Source organism: Gopherus evgoodei, chromosome 9, assembly GCF_007399415.2.
Source record: "Gopherus evgoodei ecotype Sinaloan lineage chromosome 9, rGopEvg1_v1.p, whole genome shotgun sequence".
NCBI classification, from domain to species: domain Eukaryota; kingdom Metazoa; phylum Chordata; order Testudines; family Testudinidae; genus Gopherus; species Gopherus evgoodei.
In genome coordinates, this window is record NC_044330.1 from 9,874,921 (window position 1) to 9,892,890 (window position 17,970).

At 45.3% G+C, this 17,970-nt stretch overlaps 1 protein-coding gene across 1 annotated transcript in view; it reads left to right on the forward strand.

The window, feature by feature from the left end:
- The first annotated feature begins 224 nt into the window (after nucleotides 1-224).
- Nucleotides 225-17,970, forward strand: part of DCUN1D1 (defective in cullin neddylation 1 domain containing 1) — a 36,552-nt gene continuing 18,806 nt past the window's right edge. The window contains exon 1 of the mRNA XM_030575208.1: nucleotides 225-359. Coding sequence (XP_030431068.1) covers nucleotides 357-359 — 3 coding nt within the window. The 5' untranslated portion in view covers nucleotides 225-356. The remainder of the gene's footprint in view (nucleotides 360-17,970) is intronic.

Here is a 17,970-nt window from a genome sequence, read left to right on the forward strand (position 1 = left end):
CACCCTAATAATCTGTGTGGGTGGCAGGGGTGTCCCCTGCCTGGTCCCCTACAGCCCGATCATGGCTAGAGGGCAGGGGGGCTCCCCAACAGTCGGGGGGGGCGCAATGCGGGGAGCAGCGGCGTCCCCCTGAAGGGCGGGAAGCGCCCGGGGTAGACCCGGCGGGGGCGCCTCAGGGAGTCGGGTACCCGCTGCCGGGCCGCCGCACTGCGCATGAGCGGGAGGCGGCGGAAGGGCACGTGAGGAGCCGGACTCGGAGCTGGAGGAGCCGCTGCCGCCTCCGGAGGAAGCAGCCGCCGTCGCCGCTCTCAGTCTCCGCCTGAGCCGGGAGGGGAGAGGCCTGTACAGCCCCCAACATGGTGAGCGCCGGGGGCAGCCTCCTGGGCCGGGCCGCGCTGCGCTCCGGCCGCCGGGCCCCCGCCGGGCAGCGCCGCTATGCGGGAGCCGGGGCCTAGTCGTGGTGGCGCCGGGGGAGAAAGTACCGGGGGCAGCGCCGCAGAGGCGGCGTCTGCGGGGCCTCCAGTCCGGCCGGGGGGCACTGTGGGGCCTCGGTTCGGCTCAGGCGGGAGGTGGGTGAGACCCCCTTCCAGCTCGGGGGCCGGGGGGGGGGCTGAGACCCCCTTCCAGCTCGGGGGGGGGCGGGGGGCTGAGACCCCCTTCCAGCTCGGGGGCCGGGTGGGGGCCGGGGGGGCTGAGACCCCCTTCCAGCTCGGGGTGGGGGGTTTGGGGGCTGAGACCCCCTTCCAGCTCGGGGTGGGGGGTTTGGGGGCTGAGACCCCCTTCCTGCTCGGGGGGGGCTGAGACCCCCTTCCAGCTCGGGGGGGGGCGGGGGGCTGAGACCCCCTTCCAGCTCAGGGGCCGGGTGGGGGGCGGGGGGGCTGAGACCCCCTTCCAGCTCGGGGTGGGGGGTTTGGGGGCTGAGACCCCCTTCCTGCTCAGGGGCTGGGGGGTTTGGGGGCTGAGACCCCCTTCCTGCTCAGGGGCTGGGGGGTTTGGGGGCTGAGACCCCCTTCCTGCTCAGGGGCTGGGGGGTTTGGGGGCTGAGACCCCCTTCCTGCTCAGGGGCTGGGGGGTTTGGGGGCTGAGACCCCCTTCCTGCTCAGGGGCCGGGCGGGGGGGGGGCTGAGACCCTCTTCCAGCTCAGGGGCCGGGTGGGGGGCGGGGGGGGCTGAGACCCCCTTCCAGCTCGGGGGGGCTGGGGGCTGAGACCCCCTTCCAGCTCGGGGGTGGGGCTGGGGGCTGAGACCCCCTTCCAGCTCAGGGGCTGGGTGGGGGGCGGGGGGGCTGAGACCCCCTTCCAGCTCGGGGTGGGGGGTTTGGGGGCTGAGACCCCCTTCCAGCTCGGGGTGGGGGGTTTGGGGGCTGAGACCCCCTTCCTGCTCAGGGGCTGGGGGGTTTGGGGGCTGAGACCCCCTTCCTGCTCAGGGGCTGGGGGGTTTGGGGGCTGAGACCCCCTTCCTGCTCAGGGGCCGGGCGGGGGGGGGCTGAGACCCTCTTCCAGCTCAGGGGCCGGGTGGGGGGCGGGGGGGGCTGAGACCCCCTTCCAGCTCGGGGGTGGGGCTGGGGGCTGAGACCCCCTTCCAGCTCGGGGGTGGGGCTGGGGGCTGAGACCCCCTTCCAGCTCAGGGGCTGGGTGGGGGGCGGGGGGGCTGAGACCCCCTTCCAGCTCGGGGTGGGGGGGTTTGGGGGCTGAGACCCCCTTCCAGCTCAGGGGCCGGGCGGGGGGGGCTGAGACCCCCTTCCTGCTCGGGGGGGGCTGAGACCCCCTTCCTGCTCAGGGGCCGGGCGGGGGGGGGCTGAGACCCTCTTCCAGCTCAGGGGCCGGGTGGGGGGCGGGGGGGGCTGAGACCCCCTTCCAGCTCGGGGGGGCTGGGGGCTGAGACCCCCTTCCAGCTCGGGGGTGGGGCTGGGGGCTGAGACCCCCTTCCAGCTCAGGGGCCAGGTGGGGGGTTTGGGGGCTGAGACCCCCTTCCAGCTCGGGGTGGGGGGTTTGGGGGCTGAGACCCCCTTCCAGCTCAGGGGCCGGGCGGGGGGGGCTGAGACCCCCTTCCAGCTCGGGGGGGGGGTGGGGGGCTGAGACCCCCTTCCAGCTCAGGGGCCGGGTGGGGGGTTTGGGGGCCGAGACCCCCTTCCAGCTCGGGGTGGGGGGTTTGGGGGCCGAGACCCCCTTCCAGCCCGGGGTGGGGGGTTTGGGGGCTGAGACCCCCTTCCAGCTCAGGGGCCGGGCGGGGGGGGGCTGAGACCCCCTTCCTGCTCAGGGGCCGGGTGGGGGGCGGGGGGGCTGAGACCCCCTTCCAGCTCGGGGTGGGGGGTTTGGGGGCTGAGACCCACTTCCAGCTCGGGGTGGGGGGTTTGGGGGCTGAGACCCCCTTCCAGCTCAGGGGCCGGGCGGGGGGGGCTGAGACCCCCTTCCTGCTCAGGGGCCGGGTGGGGGGCGGGGGGGGCTGAGACCCCCTTCCAGCTCAGGGCCTGGGGGGGCACACTGGTCCCCTGGAATGACATATGAGGGGGAAGGTGCTGTGGGGCTGACTGGGCACCTTCGTGGGGAGGGTAACTCAGGAACCTTCAGTTCAGCGCTGCAGGGAAGAGGTAACTAGGGCTCTATGGGGAGAGAGCAGGAACTGCACCTCAGGGCTAGGTGAGGGGGTCCGTGGCTTGGGTTGAGGGGGGGCTTTGGGACCCTGCATCTCAGGGAGGGTTTGACAGGGAGTAGTCCAGGCCTCTTCACAGTAAGGGCTCAAGGGAGGGATTCCCTGTATATTTTGGGGGGATTCAGATCCCTTGGGTTGGGAGTTTCTGACTTCATGGGCATTTTAGGGAGGTTCAGTTTTTTGTGTCATTGTTGGTTTGGGTGGATTCAAATCCCATCGGACATCAGGAGCTAATGGGGATGCTCTCCCCAGGCTCAGTGCCCATTGTAGCAAAGCAACGTCACTGGTGATATGGAGGTTTTTGAGGTTCATCGAATTGGACTCTTCCTGGAGAGTTTGTGGGCATTTACTGCATAGACCGGGGATTGATCGCTTTCACATCAGCATCAGGAAGGACATTCTATCCATTTACCCTTTTTAATTTGATTTATTTTGGTAATAGCTAATGATTTCTGGTATACAGTGTGTTTTTAATTTTTTTTTTTTTAGGATGAGAGTATCTTGCTATTGACTTCTCTCACATGTTTTTGTGTACTCAAGTGGACATGTGTTAGTGTCATACTTTTTTCTAAGGCCTCGTCTGCACACAAAAGTTGTTCCACTTCAACAATATTGGCATAATTAAAGTGGTACTCTGCTTCTAGTAAGGACATAGATTTATTGTTATAAATATGTGAGAAGGGGAATAAGCTATAAAGTATAAGACACCTTTACAGCACTATAACTGCATCCACACTAGGGGTTGTACTGGCATAACTATATCATTTAAAAAAAAAATCACACCAACATAGTTAAACTTGTGTAAAACAAACAAAAAAACACCTGTGGTGTTCCAGGACATAGATGGTTGGCGTGGCATTTAGACCTCTTGCACTTCACTTTTTTGTTGTCATTAGAAATCCTTAATCAAAATTGAAACCTTTTACTGAGCAGTTGGATGAAGTTTCTTTTTGTGCAGAACAGGTTTTCTAAGAGAGATCTTGCAGTTGAAGAGTAAGGTTGTTCAGGAATCTTAGTATAACTACATGCTTTTTGGAACTCACTTGGTCAGTGGTTTTCAACCTCTTTCATTTGTGGACCCTTAAAATTTTTCAGATGGAAGTGCAGACTCCTTTGAAAAATCTTACGCATAGTCTGTGAACCCCTAGGTGTCTGCGGACAACAGGCTGAAAACTAGTGTTCTATGGTAATGACAGTCTTTTGTGGATCCTTTAGACCAGGGTAGGCAAACTACAGCCCGCAGGCTGCATCCGGCCTGTAGGATTGCCAGCCCCACACTGCTCCCAGAAGCGGCTGGTACCATGTCCCTGAGCCCTAGAGGGAGGAGGGGGCAGAGGCTCCACATGCAGCCCTCGCCTGTAGGCATTGCCTGCGGCAGCTCCCATTGTCTGGGAACGGAGAACCGTGGCCAGTGGGAGCTTTGGGGGAGGTACCCTCGGGGGAGGGCAGCACACAGAGCCCCCTGCCACCCGTCCCCAGGGGCCACAGGGATGTGGTGCCAGCTGCTTCCGAGAGCAGCATGGGGCCAAGGCAGGCAGAGAGCCGTGCACCGCTGCCACCCTGGAGCCGCTCAAGGTAAGCAGCACCGTGCTGGAGCCTGCACCCCAACCTCTCCTACACTCTGCACCCCAACTTCCTGCCCTGAGCTCCCTCCAGCACCCCACATCACTCCTGCACCCCAACCCATTGCCCTGAGCCCCTTTTTACACTCCTCCTGCACCCCAACCCCCTGCCGTGAGCCCCTTCCTCCACACCACACCCTCTCCCGCACCCCACACTCCCTCCTGCATCCCAACCCCCTGTCCTGAGCCCCTTCCTGCACTCCACACCCCCTCCTGCACCCCAGTTCCTTGCCCGAGCCCCTTCCTGCACACCGCATTCCCTCCTACACCTTGCACTCCCTCCCGCACCCCAACCCCCTGTCCCAGCCCTACATTCATGGCCCTGCATGCAATTTACCCACCCAGATGTAGCCCTCAGGCCAAAAAGTTTGCCCACCCCTGCTTTAGACACAGTCAGCGGACCCCAGTTGAAAACCACTGCATTAGGTAATTGTTACCTCAGCAGTGTTGTACAACATTTTATAAAAAGCATCTTGTTAAGGCTTCAGGAAGTACAATTAAACTAGATACCTGTACTACTTAGGTCTTTGAAGGCACTTGGCTTTAGGCCTCATGCCTCATAACACAACCTGGATATGCCATATAATCACACAAAGGTGTGTTGGTTGTGTATTCATATATCAACACCTGGCTTTATGATTAGAGATTGTAATTTAATCAAGCATTTGTACAATTTAAATACGAGAGAGAGGCAGTGAGATATATTATGCTGTGGGTAGTCTCCTGAGGGAAGTGGTGGGCGCCTATTTACTTTTTTGATACTACACCGAACAGAAGACTAGAAAACATTATGTATGGAACAATGCTGTATTGATGCTTATGGACTGGGTAATCTACTAGGTTTATTATTATATTAATTTGTATTATAGTAGTACCTGGCCGCCTCAGTCATGGACCATGGCCTTATTATGCTAGGCACTGTACAAATAGGTCTTTTCCAGCTTTAACTTGTTTGATTCTACAATTATGTACTAATGGCTTGTTAATGTCACCATGAACTTCAAAGTAAAACACACCCTCATTATGAAATGGTTAGAATTTCTTGTAATACTACTTGGGTAGAAAGGCTCTGATTCTGCGAACACTTATGCACGTGCTTGTTTTTATTACTGTGAATAGTACTATTTAAATCAATGGGCTGTTCGCAATGGTAAAGTTAATTACATGCTTAAGTATTTGCAGCACTGAAGCCTAACCCAGAACAACAAACTAATCTTATAATCTTTATTCAACAACATACATTGTTTACTGTCTTGTGTATCTGCACATGTTCTCTAAGAAATGCTTCTCTTGTGATAAAATGGTAAATATATAGTTGATTATGACAAACTTCTTGCAGCAACAGGAAACTGAAATTCTTGTACAACTTGAAATTCTTAAAAGCAGCAAAGAATCCTGTGGCACTTTATAGACTAACAGACGTTTTGGAGCATGAGCTTTTGTGGGTGAATACCCACTTCGTCGGATGCATGTAGTGGAAATTTCCAGGAGCAGGTATATATATGCAGGCAAGCTAGAGATAATGAGGTTAGTTCAATCAGGGAGGATGAAGCCCTGTTCTAGCAGTTGAGGTGTGAAAACCAAGGGAGGAGAAACTGGTTTTGTAATTGGCAAGCCATTCACAGTCTTTGTTTAATCCTGAGCTGATGGTGTCAAATTTGCAGATGAACCGAAGCTCAGCAGTTTCTCTTTGAAGTCTGGTCCTGAAGTTTTTTTGCTGCAGGATGGCCTCCTTAAGGTCTGCTATAGTGTGGCCAGGGAGGTTGAAGTGTTCTCCTACAGGTTGTTGTATATTGCCATTCCTAATATCACTAGTAACTGCACACTGCACCATAGGAACTCTAGCTCAGGAATCAATCCATGCAACAAACCTTGATTCCAACTCTGCCCACATATCTACACCAGCGACACCATCACAGATCAGCCACACCATCACTGGTTCATTCACTTGCACGTCCACCAATGTAATATATGCCAGCAATGCCCCTCTGCTATGTACATCGGCCAAACTGGACAGTCGCTATGGAAAAGGATAAACGGACACAAATCAGATATTGTGATTTGTGTAAAACGTCTGTTAGTCTATAAGGTGCCACAGGATTCTTTGCTGCTTTTACAGATCCAGACTAACACGGCTTCCCCTCTGATACTTGAAATTCTTAATGTTTGACATTATCTTCTGTAATATCTTGTTTTGGTTCATGGCATCATTATACAGTTTAATATCACCCTGTAAGTTGTAAGATGATTGTTTCATACGGCTATTTGGTACCTATATGGTGAATATTTGTGTGTATAATAGATTATTGCTTGCACATCAAATTCAAACCCAGCTTATTTTCCTAAAGTAACATTTGTAGCTTTAGCATCTGCATTTAGGATCATTTCAGGCCACTTCATCTGTATCTTAATAAAGAGATGGCCAAAGGATATATAACTTTGTCCTTTCTCAGGTTTCCAAAGAGTCCATTGGATTCATGTTTATATAGTTCCTTTTCACAAGAGCTATCTTAAGATTGTTCAGGAATAGGGGCTTCTGTCAGAGCATTGTGTGATTTAGTGTGTAGTCCACCCTTGATTCTCTATCCACATTCTTGTACTCCTGGTGGAAGTGTGTCCTGTGGAAGCAGCTATATAGGGGCAGTATAGATGCTTCTAGGCTGGACCAGAATTATGGGTGCAAAACAACTATTATAGTGTTATTGTGCACCTGCTTTTAGGGCAAAAGTGGAAAAGGACTGAATTCAGCACTTACTCTGCCTGCTAGATTAAGGGCTTGTGTACATTGGCACTTTACACCGCTGCAACTTCCCGGCTCCAGGGTGTGAAATAACACCCCCCTGAGCGCTGCAAGTTTCAGTGCTGTAACATGGCAGTGTAGACTGCTACAGCGCTGGGAGCTATGCTCCTCGTGGAGGTGGCTTTTTTACAGCGCTGGGAGAGCTCTCTCCCAGTGCTATGCCACGACTACATAGCCATGTTAAAGTGTTGCCGCGGCAGCGCTATAACATTGCTAGTGAAGACTGGCCCTAACTCAGAATTACCTCAGTGACTCTCAGAGCAATTACAGTCTCTTGTTTAGGTTGGTAAGAATTGTATAAATTGCCATGAAAGATTATCCAGTTACACACATGCATTAATTGAAATAACCTTAAATTTGTAAAACAAATCAAGGAATGTCAGAAAACTTCAAGATAACCTTGCTGGTGTTCACACCCATTCTTTGAGTGGTTTATGTTGCTGGACCTTGTGAACGTTTAATTCTTGTGTTGCTGAATTGAAAGTGAATGGATCTTATTTCACTTAAAATACAGTTTGTTTGTTTTTTTTAAAAAGTGTCCTTGCTCTCTTCCTTTTATCTTCCTTTCTCCAAACTACTGGAGAAGAGACGGTGATTATCAGGTTATGACTATTATTATTGACTAGCAGGATATGACTGTCGTTAGTACAGAAAATACTTTGGGGATTGATTTTTGGTAGTGCTACACTTTAACTTGGACTTTGCATTTGTCTTTAATTTGCCATGCACCCATATGCCATGGCACTAGATGCGTATATTATTCCTGAGTAAATGCATAGCTTGTTGTGGTAATAAATACTTCTGTGATCAGTTTTTATGCTCTCAACAAATATGATGAATAAAATACACCTTGATCAGGTTTTGCTTTTTATGTTTTACCGGTTGTAAATGTTAATAAACACAGACAAGAACACTTATGGTTATTTGCAAGTGTCTGATGCATTCTTTTGACGGATGTAACACAACACTGAATGTTTTTAATTCTAGAGAAAAGTGAAGAAATGCTGTTATGACCATAAGAATACTCCCATTAGGGTGCACACAAACATTTCACAAATCAGGACCCCAGAACTAAAAGGTGATCGTACCTGCCGATGCTAATGTCTGCATACAGTGCCTTCAGGTTATTCAGTGTTTGACATGAAGTCACTGGAGTGTAAGAGGCTCTCCTGCATGCAGATTACTCTGTAGGGTTTACAGGCAGTTTATGTACCCTTAAAATTATAACTGATTTTTTTCTAAAATGCAAGCCAAGATTCTGCAGAAGTTGATGCTACTTACTTGGAAAAGATTCCTATGCAGTGCATCTATGTGAATTTTTTAGGCCCTAATTTGAGACCTAATATAGATATTAAAATATTATAGTTAAAGATGTAACCTCTAAATAAGTTCCAGTGCCTCTGTTTCTGTGAGCTTTTCTAAGCTGCAGATTGACAACTGGCTAAAGTTTTATGAGTGTTCATTGCTGCTGTTGGGATCCCTGTGGGTAGTTGTGAAACTGACAAGAAGAGGTAGGCATCCAAAATGTGACACTGGGAAGAGATTGGAATAGCGGAGACTCCCATCACGCCTGGGCCAGAATATTGGTTTGGTGGAGATGGTAATCGAACAAATGCTCTCTACCTTCTGGAAGCCAGAGGGATTTGGGATGGGAATTCTTCAAATTGATCAGATGTCAAATAGCTGGAGACTACACACAACCTCTGGGTAAATTCCAGGGGCAGCGTACTGGAAAGAAGTCCATGCTTCCATTTCTAAGCAGCATGGAAGAAGGGGTGTTGACTTGGGCAGCGGGGCCCCTCATCTTTATTTAGTGATCTAGCTATTATGTGTTCGGCAAATGTTTAAGTCCGATATATGAGGGTGATGGTGAGTGGGTGGCTCTGGGAACTATTTTAAAAAAGTTTTTTGTATTGCCATAGTTTCCCAGAGCAACAACTAAGATCTAAGTTCCCATCATTCAAAGAGCTATATAAACACACAAGAAGACATGATCTGTGTGCTATGTTTCAGTGTGGGGAAGGAAGGAGATGGGAGCCGGGTCACATGACAAGAAATGAGTTGATAAAGGATGAAAATCAGAACTGCCATACAGGGTCAGACCAATGGTCCATCTAGCCAGTATCCTTTCTTTGACAGTGGCCAGTACCAGAGCTTTGGGGGGCACGTACGGAACAGGGCAGTTTTGGACCGATCCACCCCTATCTTTCCCTCCTGGCTTCTGGAAGTCAGAGATGTAGGGTCAGCGTGAACATGGGGTTACATCCCTGACCATGTTGGCTAATAGCCATCAGTGGACTTATCCTACATGAACTTACCTGGTTTTTTGAACCCAGTTATGCTTTTGGCCATCACAGCATACCATGGCAATGAATTCCACAGGTTAATTGAGTGATGTGTAAAAAGTGCTTTCCCTTGTTTGTATTAAAACCTGCTGTCTGTTAATTTAATTAGGTGATCTTTTGTATTGTGGGAAAGGTTAAATAACACTTCTCTAGTCACTTTTTCCACAGCATTCTTGATTTTATAGACTTCTGTCATATCCCCTCTTAATTGTCTCTTTTCTAAAATGAGCATCTCTAATCTTAGAACCACAGGGTTAGAAGAGACCGCAAGGGTCATCTAGTCTAACCCCCTGGCAAGATGCAGGATTTGTCATATCTAAACCATCCAAAACAGATGGCTATCCTGCCTCCTTTTGAAAACATCCAGTGACGGAGCTTCCACAATCTCCCTAGGCCGTCTGTTCCATTGTCCTACTGTTCCTACCGTTAGGAAATTTTTCCTGAGATTTAATCTAAATCTGCTATGCTGTAGTTTGTTCTCGTTGCCTCTTGTCCTGCCCTCTTGTGGCAAGATAGAGCAACTTTTCTCCATCTTTTTTTTTATGGCAGCCTTTCAAGTATTTGAAGACTGCTATTGTGTCCCCCCCTTAATCTCCTCTTTTCCAAACTAAACATACCCCGCTCCTTCAACATTTGCTCATATGGCTTACATTCCATCCCTTTGATCATCTTTATCACTTGTCTCTCGATCCTTTCCAGTTTCTCTACATCCTTTCAAAATTGGAGACAGTACTCCAGCTGAGCCGAGTAGAGAGGTACTATCACCTCCCGTGATTTGGGTTGTTAATGCAACCTAAAATTGTATTTGCCTTTTTTGCAACAGCATCGCATTGTTGATTCTTGTTGAGATTGTGATGCACCACATCTCCCAGATCCTTCCCAGCATTGCTGCTATGAAGCCAGTTATTCTGTGTTTGTGCATTTAGTTTTTCTTCCCTAAGTGTAGCACCTTACATTTGTTTTTGTTGAATTTCATTTTGTTATCTGTCACCCAGTTCTCCAGTTTATCAAGATCCCTTTGAATTTTAGCTTTAGCCTCAAAATGTTAGCAAACATACCTAGCTTGTCATCTGCAGATTTGATCAGTATGCTCTTTATTCCTACATCCAGGTCATTAATAAAGATGTTAAATAACACTGGATCCAGAACAGATCCCTGTGGAACCCCACTTGAGACCTCCTTCCAATCTGACAATATTCCATGAATAGTTACTTTTTGTTTGCAATTGTTTAACCAATTATATATTCACTTACTGGTAGTTCCGCAGAACCTGCATTTCTCCAGCTTACTTAATAGAGTATCATGTGGAACTGTGTCAAAAGCCTTGCTGAAGTCTAGGTATATTATGTCCACTGTATTCCCCATATCCACCAAACCAGTTACCTTGTCAAAGGAGGAAATCAAGCTGGTTTGGCATGATTTGTCCATAGTAAATCCATGCTGGCTGCTAGCAATTACCCTTTCATCCTCTGGGTACTTGCTAATTGGATGTTTTATACATTGCTCTAGTACAGGGGTTGGCAACCTTTCAGAAGTGGTGTGCCGAATCTTCATTTATTTACTCTGATTTAAGGTTTTGTGTGCCAGTAATACATTTTAACGTTTTTAGAAGGTGACTTTCTATAAGTCTATAAAAGTCTATAATATATAACTAAACTATTGTTGTATGTAAAGTAAATAAGGTTTTTAAAATGATTAAGAAGCTTCATTTAAAATTAAATTACAGTGCAGAGCCCCCCGGACCGGTGGCCAGGACCCGGGCAGTGTGAGTGCCACTGAAAATCAGCTTGCGTGCTGCCTTTGGCACGTGTGCCATAGGTTGCCTACCCTTGCTCTAGTAGCTTCCCAGATATCGAGGTCAGGCTGACTGGTCTGTAGTTCCCTGGCTCCCCCTTTTTCCACTTTTAAAAGATGGGGCACTATGTTAGCCCTTCTCCAGTCTTTCGGGATCTTTCCTATCATCCATGAGTTCGCAAATATTATTGCCAGCCTTTTTGACTGCTGCTGCACATTAAGCTGAAATTTGCAGAGAACTATCCATGATGATTCCAAGATCTTTCTTGAATGGTAATGGCTAATTACAATTGTAGTTGGGATTATTTTTTTGTAATGTGCATTCTTTTGCACTTATCAGTGTTGAATTTCACAGCCATTTTGTTGCCTGGTCACCCAGTTTTAAGATATCCCCGTGTAACTCTTCACTGTCAGCTTTGGACATAACTATCTTGAATAGTTTTGTATCACCTGCAAACTTTGCCACTTTACTGTTCACTCACTTTTCCAGATCATTAATGAAAATTGAACAGCACAGGTCCCATACAGATCCTTGGGGCCCCTGCTGCTTAACTCTCTCCATTATGAAAACTGACTGTTTATTTTTACCCTTTGGTTCTTATATTTTAACTGGTTACTGATCCATTAGAGCACCTACCTTGTTCTCCTATGACTATTTAGTTTCCTTAAAAGTCTTGGGTAAGGGATCTTATCAAAGGCTTTTGGCAAATCCAAGTATGCTGTCTTGACTGAATTACCCTTATCCACATGAGTGTTAAAACTCTCAAAGAATGTTAATAGATTGGTGAGGCATGACTTCCCTTCACAAAAGCAGTGTTGACTCTTCCCCCGACAGTTTTGTACATCCGTGTCTGATAATTCTGTTTTTTACTATAGTTTCTACAAATTTGCCTAGTACTGAAGTTAGGCTCACTGGCTTGTAATTATTAGGCTCACTTTTGGAGCCCTTTTTAAAAATTGGCATTACTTTCCGGTCATCTGGTACAGAGACTTGTTTCAGTGATTGATAGGTTATGTTATAGTACAGATAGTTCTTCAGTTTCGTATTTGAGTTCCTTCAGAACTCTTGTGTTAATACCATCTGATCTTGGTGACTTATTACAGTTTAATTTATCAGTTCTAAAACCTCTTCTTCTGACCTGTTCATGTATGTACTTCAGATTTGTTGCCCTAAAAGAATAGGTCTGATGTGGGTATCTTCCCCACATCCTCTGCAGCAAAGACCAATACAAAAAAATCATTTAGCTTCTTTGCAATGTCCTTGTTTTTCTTGAGTGCTTCCTTAGCACCTATGTTGTCTAGTGGCCCCACTGACTGTTTGGCAAGCTTCCTGCTTACTAAGTACTTTAAAAAATGCTTACTGTTATCTTTTGTGTCTTTAGCATGTTACTTCTCAACTTCTTTCTTGGCTTGCATTGTTATACTTTTATGCTTAACTTGCCAGAATTTGTGTGCCTTCCTATTATCCTCACTAGGTTTTGACTTCCAAATATGGCCACAGTCTTGAATGGCTTTGAAGGTTAGGACAAGAAGTTTGAATTTGATATGGTTGAAATTAGAGAGCGCTTGGAGGGATTCAAAGAGAGAGCAGTGACATGGTCAGAATGGGCAAATTGATCTTAGCAGCTTTATGTTATATAAGGATTGGTGAGGCTGATGACTCTGTCAAGGGGCCAGAGAAGAGAAATAATTAGAAAATATTGCCCAATTAAATGTATTATAGAGCTTTTATATCTTTCTCTGAAGCAGTATAGTGTTGGCCAGTGTCAAACACTGTCCAACTAGACCAGGGGTGTCAAACTCATTTTTTTGTTGGGAGCAGGAGCAAAAATTCATTGTCATAAAAAATAAGTAAATTTTGCAATCTCGTGCAGTTTCATAATGTGTCTCATTAGTGAAGTTAAATACTGTGTTTAAAGAAAATGTGTTCACTTAGAATTCATAAATTAGACTTTTTTCATTCTTCCCCCTTTCCTCTGGGGGAATTTCTCTCTTTTCGTACCCTCTTTTAGGAAATTATCATCTTCATCCTGTTCTTTGGAGGCAGGAGGTACTAGGGAGTGAAGTGGAGAAGATGTCATGTCCCTGAGCCCAGTGCTAAGGGGCTGGGAGAGATAGAGAAGAGGAAGGCAAGGCTAGAAAAGAACTTCTCTGTGCCAGGCTTTGTGGTGTTACTTGTGTCCTCCTGCTCCTCCCAAGCAGTGGCAGTTTTCACAGGCATCTGTGTGGTCAGGCATGAGTTTCCTGCTTAGTGGCTCCCTCTAGGCTAGATTGTCTTTCATGTCAGAGGAAGCTGCAGGCTAAAGAACAGGGTTCTCGGCGCCACATGGAACTTGTGGGCTGTTTTGACACCCCTGTTGTACACAGACAAGAGATTTGTTTCAGAATTTTCAGTGTTATGCATAAACATCTATCTAGGTTCTTATATTGTGCTCATCACATAAATTTGTGATCAAAGGGAATGGTTTCCAAAGACCTGAGTTTGTATTTTTCTCTTTATTCAGAGGCTGATAGAATGTATTAGAACATTCAGTCTATTCATTTATCTCACTTTTCACTGTCTTTTTTTTATTCCAACAATGATAGCAGACAGACTTTTGTTTAACTGACTTCATGTTACTAGTATGTTCCCTTCAAGTTGAGGAAGAGGCATGTTAGCTAACCTGAACTGGGGTAGCAAGTATTGTATCTGTCTCTAGTTAAATACAGGAAAGGCTATAGGGTGCGGTAGCCTCTCTGTTGAGCATTTTAAAATAAGTCCTTGAAACTCAGCTTCTCTAAATATTTTTAAAAAGTGCAATATGCTTTGGAGCCTGTTGCCACTTGAGATGTGGCTTATTTTTAGTGCAGCCAAATATGAGCTGTAACAAGATATTAAAAACGTGGCAATAATCTTATCTCTTGCAGTCCCACACCAGCAGGCTTTAGGAGAGCTGCCCAATCAATGTTAACAGAGTATGGGAGCTTTTGGGGAAAGGCTCCTCCAATGTACAGGGCCTTTGAGGTGATAGAAGGAATCACAGATATGCCACCAGAAATAAGCTCCGTGGTGACATAATCAGAAAAAATGGATGTTAAATAATTCTAATAATGAAATATTCTGTAAGAGAGAAAATGGATTAGAAATTAATTGTAACACAGCTTTTATTAATCTGTTAAAAATTAATCTGTTCTAGTTTTATTTAAAAGGCACTGAATTGTTACTAACATTTAGGTCATCCTTTGATATAGGAAAATTCTGAATGAATGAAACACACATAGGCATATATTAAAACTATACAGTAAAACCAATTTAAGCTACAATTTTTTTACCTAGTAAATTGCTGTGGTTTTTTTTTTTACCTTTTTCTGTAATTCACTGCATTCCCGTTGAAGCCCTTGCTAAGCTTTCCCCTGACCTCCCTTTGCTTTTTATATCATTACTCTTGGGATCTTCCATCGAACCTTGTAGGGATTGCATGGTAGAGAGCAGGGCCAGCTTTAGCAAGTGCGGGCCCTGAATTGTACTCACCTGGCGACACTCCTTGTCTTTGACAGCACTTCGGCAGCGGGTCCTTCACTTGCTCCAGGTCCTTGGTGGCACTCAAGGACCCACTGCTGAAGACCTGCAGCATCGCCGAGTGAGTAAAAATTAAAAAGGCGCCGGCGCGGGGCCCTCTTAGGCGCTGGCACGGGGTCCAATTCTGGGGAATCGGGCGAATCGGCCTAAAGCCAGCCCTGGTACAGAGCATATAAAGTATCCTCCCTGTGATTTTTGTATTTAAAAATATTTGACTTACAAATACAAATGTTAAAATTATCATAAGTGTGCAAGGTACTTTACATAGTGAGTAAAGACTCCAGTCCTGAAGAGTTTACCATCTGATTGCCCAGTCTTATAACTGACTTCATATGGGAACATTGGCCTGAGTGTGTAGAATTATTTGCAGGATTGCAGCCTTGATTGATACGGGCGAATACCTATAACCTTCCTTGTATTACTAATGGGGAGGGAAGAATGCACAGAATTGGGGTTGCCATCTTGGTTTCTAGGATTTTTTTCAGTACTTTCCACAGCATATTATATATGTAATATTACAAAAGGGTGGATTTGATTTAAAAATTAGTCAGGAAGACTCAATTTAATCATAGATTTCTACATAAAAGTGCATTCTTGTTGGTTGTTATAACCTTAATACATATTATTCACAATTCAGAGATAGATGTAGGCTTTATTTTTAGAAGGTACACACTATACATTTTTAAAGTGATTTATTTTGAATTTTTTTCAGATTAGTTTTATAGCTATATCAGAAAATGAATGATTGGTCATTTCATTTACCAAAAGTAAATTGAAGCAGATATTTATGAAGTCATTGGGAGGTGAACTATCTCCAATTCAACAGGTTAATCATTAGTATTTGGAGGATTTTCTTGCAGTGCTGTATTAGTAGGAGAACATCACCAGACGGACATTTAAATTGTTTTATTTAACTAAAACAACAACTTTATGTATTCTGGATTTTTTTCTCCAACTGCAAACATATAATATTTTAACAAAACAAGTATATGAATTTTTGAATGTAGTTAAACATTTAAGTTTTTTAAAATCAGGTTTGTTTTTGATAAAATTGTTTTAAACTAAAATAGTTAAATGAAATAATTAAAAAAAAACCAACAAAAAATTAAATCGACTGTGTCAGCCTGGTCAACATGAGAAACTTTAAATACTGGCTTCTGCAGTTAACTCAGTCGTCTTCACCTTCACTTTCCTGTTTGTTCATTATCTGGAAAAGAAAACCAAGCTTTCTTGCTTTTTCAGGTCCCAAACGATTTCTCAATTGGAATGAATTAATCAAAGGAAGAAAATATTCTTTCTACACTTGCAGAAGAAGCTACTGCTGTTAAAAGTGACATCACTTCAGCAGTCTCTGAATCCAAGTGCTTAAGTGACTTCCACCAGTTCACTGGTGGGACTTTCTTTAAAACATCATCAGCAAACAAACATTCCTTGAATGGTTCTTATTCCCAAACTGGGTCTCATTTACGGCCTGCTGCCATTATTGGTTTTCCCTTTTAGTGAGAAATGGTATGGTAGATCTCAAATCAATGAAGGCTACACTCAGAAATACCTCAAGGCTTGTGGACTGTGCTGCTCAAACAGTTTCACTTTCGTTTCTACAGGCTGTCCCTCCCTTCTCACATTTATCTCCAGACTTCTCCTTGTCCAGATCTATTCCACCACCAACAATCTTCTATTCATTGAACTTTTGAATCTTTGCACTTTTAGAGAGAGGTAAGGGATTGACTCTGTGTACAAAAACTTGCAGAGGGACAATAGGGTTCAAGTCTGTTATTTCTCACCTCTCTATTTTATTTAAAAACATTGTTGCTGTTAACAAGCCCATTATCTCTGGAGACCCAAATCACAGTCTGAGAACTGCAAAACTAAGCATCTCTGATGGTATTTTCTAGACTGAGCATTGAGTTCCATTGGGTAGATAGAAAGATTAACCTAAATAATCTATACAGAAGCCCCTGGAACACCATAAGATTGGGTCCCTAATCCGTGAACTATTGCAACTCATTTACAAAACTTTTCTTAAACATTACATGAATATATTGTCTCATACTATAGAATTAGAATTTATAATCCCTATTCCATGATGAGATATCTTTGAGCTATAATGTTTCTTAATTAAAACTATCTTTAGGCAGGTTTTTTCCTCAAAAAGCATTTTATCAAAAAATCTGATTTTTTTAATTAAAAAAAATATTTTTATTCACCCTTTTACAAATTTTGTACTTCCTTTCTTAAAAACTGATATAAAAAAAAGCATATTTACCTCTACAAGTAATCCTTCCACATTGTGCTCGATGTACATGGGTGAAACTTTGAGCCCAATCCTGGAAGGCACTGAATGCCTCCTGTGATGTGCTGAGCTTCTACAAGTCCTAATTTCAGTAGTTGAGCGTGCTCAGCATCTCACAGGAGATACTCACCAGTTTGAAACATTGGGCACTTACTCTACCATTATCTGGGCAGTACCTATTCAAATGGATTGATCTCTCTGTCTGTCTGCAACTGTTCCTGAAAATTTAATTTTTAACATACATTGTGGGAAAAGGAGCAAAATATGGGAAACTTGTTTAAGGCAAAACTTTATATAAAGCTGAGAGAGAATGAAGCAACATATTCTCTATGTGCCAAGTTCTTAACTGTAAAAATTTTCAGAGAGCAATTCATTCCTTCAAATAGGGGTTTTAAATAGAAATGCTGATTGTCTTTCTTCTGTAATAGCATGAATGGTCTCCACTGTAGATCATATTTAAATTTTGCTTATGTGTGCATTGTTGTACTCAATAGAATGTGTAATACCTAGGCTGCAAACTTATGTTAACTACTTTTGCGAGTGTATCTGACTTTTGAGTTAGAATAATTTGGAATCTGAAGCTCTGGTTGTACTTCCTAATTATGTAATTGGACACACAACATACCATGGAATTGGGTTTCTGTTCCCACTCCTTTTAAAATGTTCATTCTTTGTCTAAGAATAGTGTATGTCTGTTTCAGATCTTTGTCTCCCCCCCCCCCCCCCCCCAATCTCCCTGTGGTTCTGAAAAGGAGTTTGGCAATCAGATAATGCTATGATGGGCATGATATAAAAACCTAGATAGGATACAAGATGAAAAATTGTAAGTTTGGGAGTATGAAAATTTGGGCTTTATAACTGAGTTTTGTTTCCTAAATTAGAACTGCACTTTTTATTAGTAGGCTT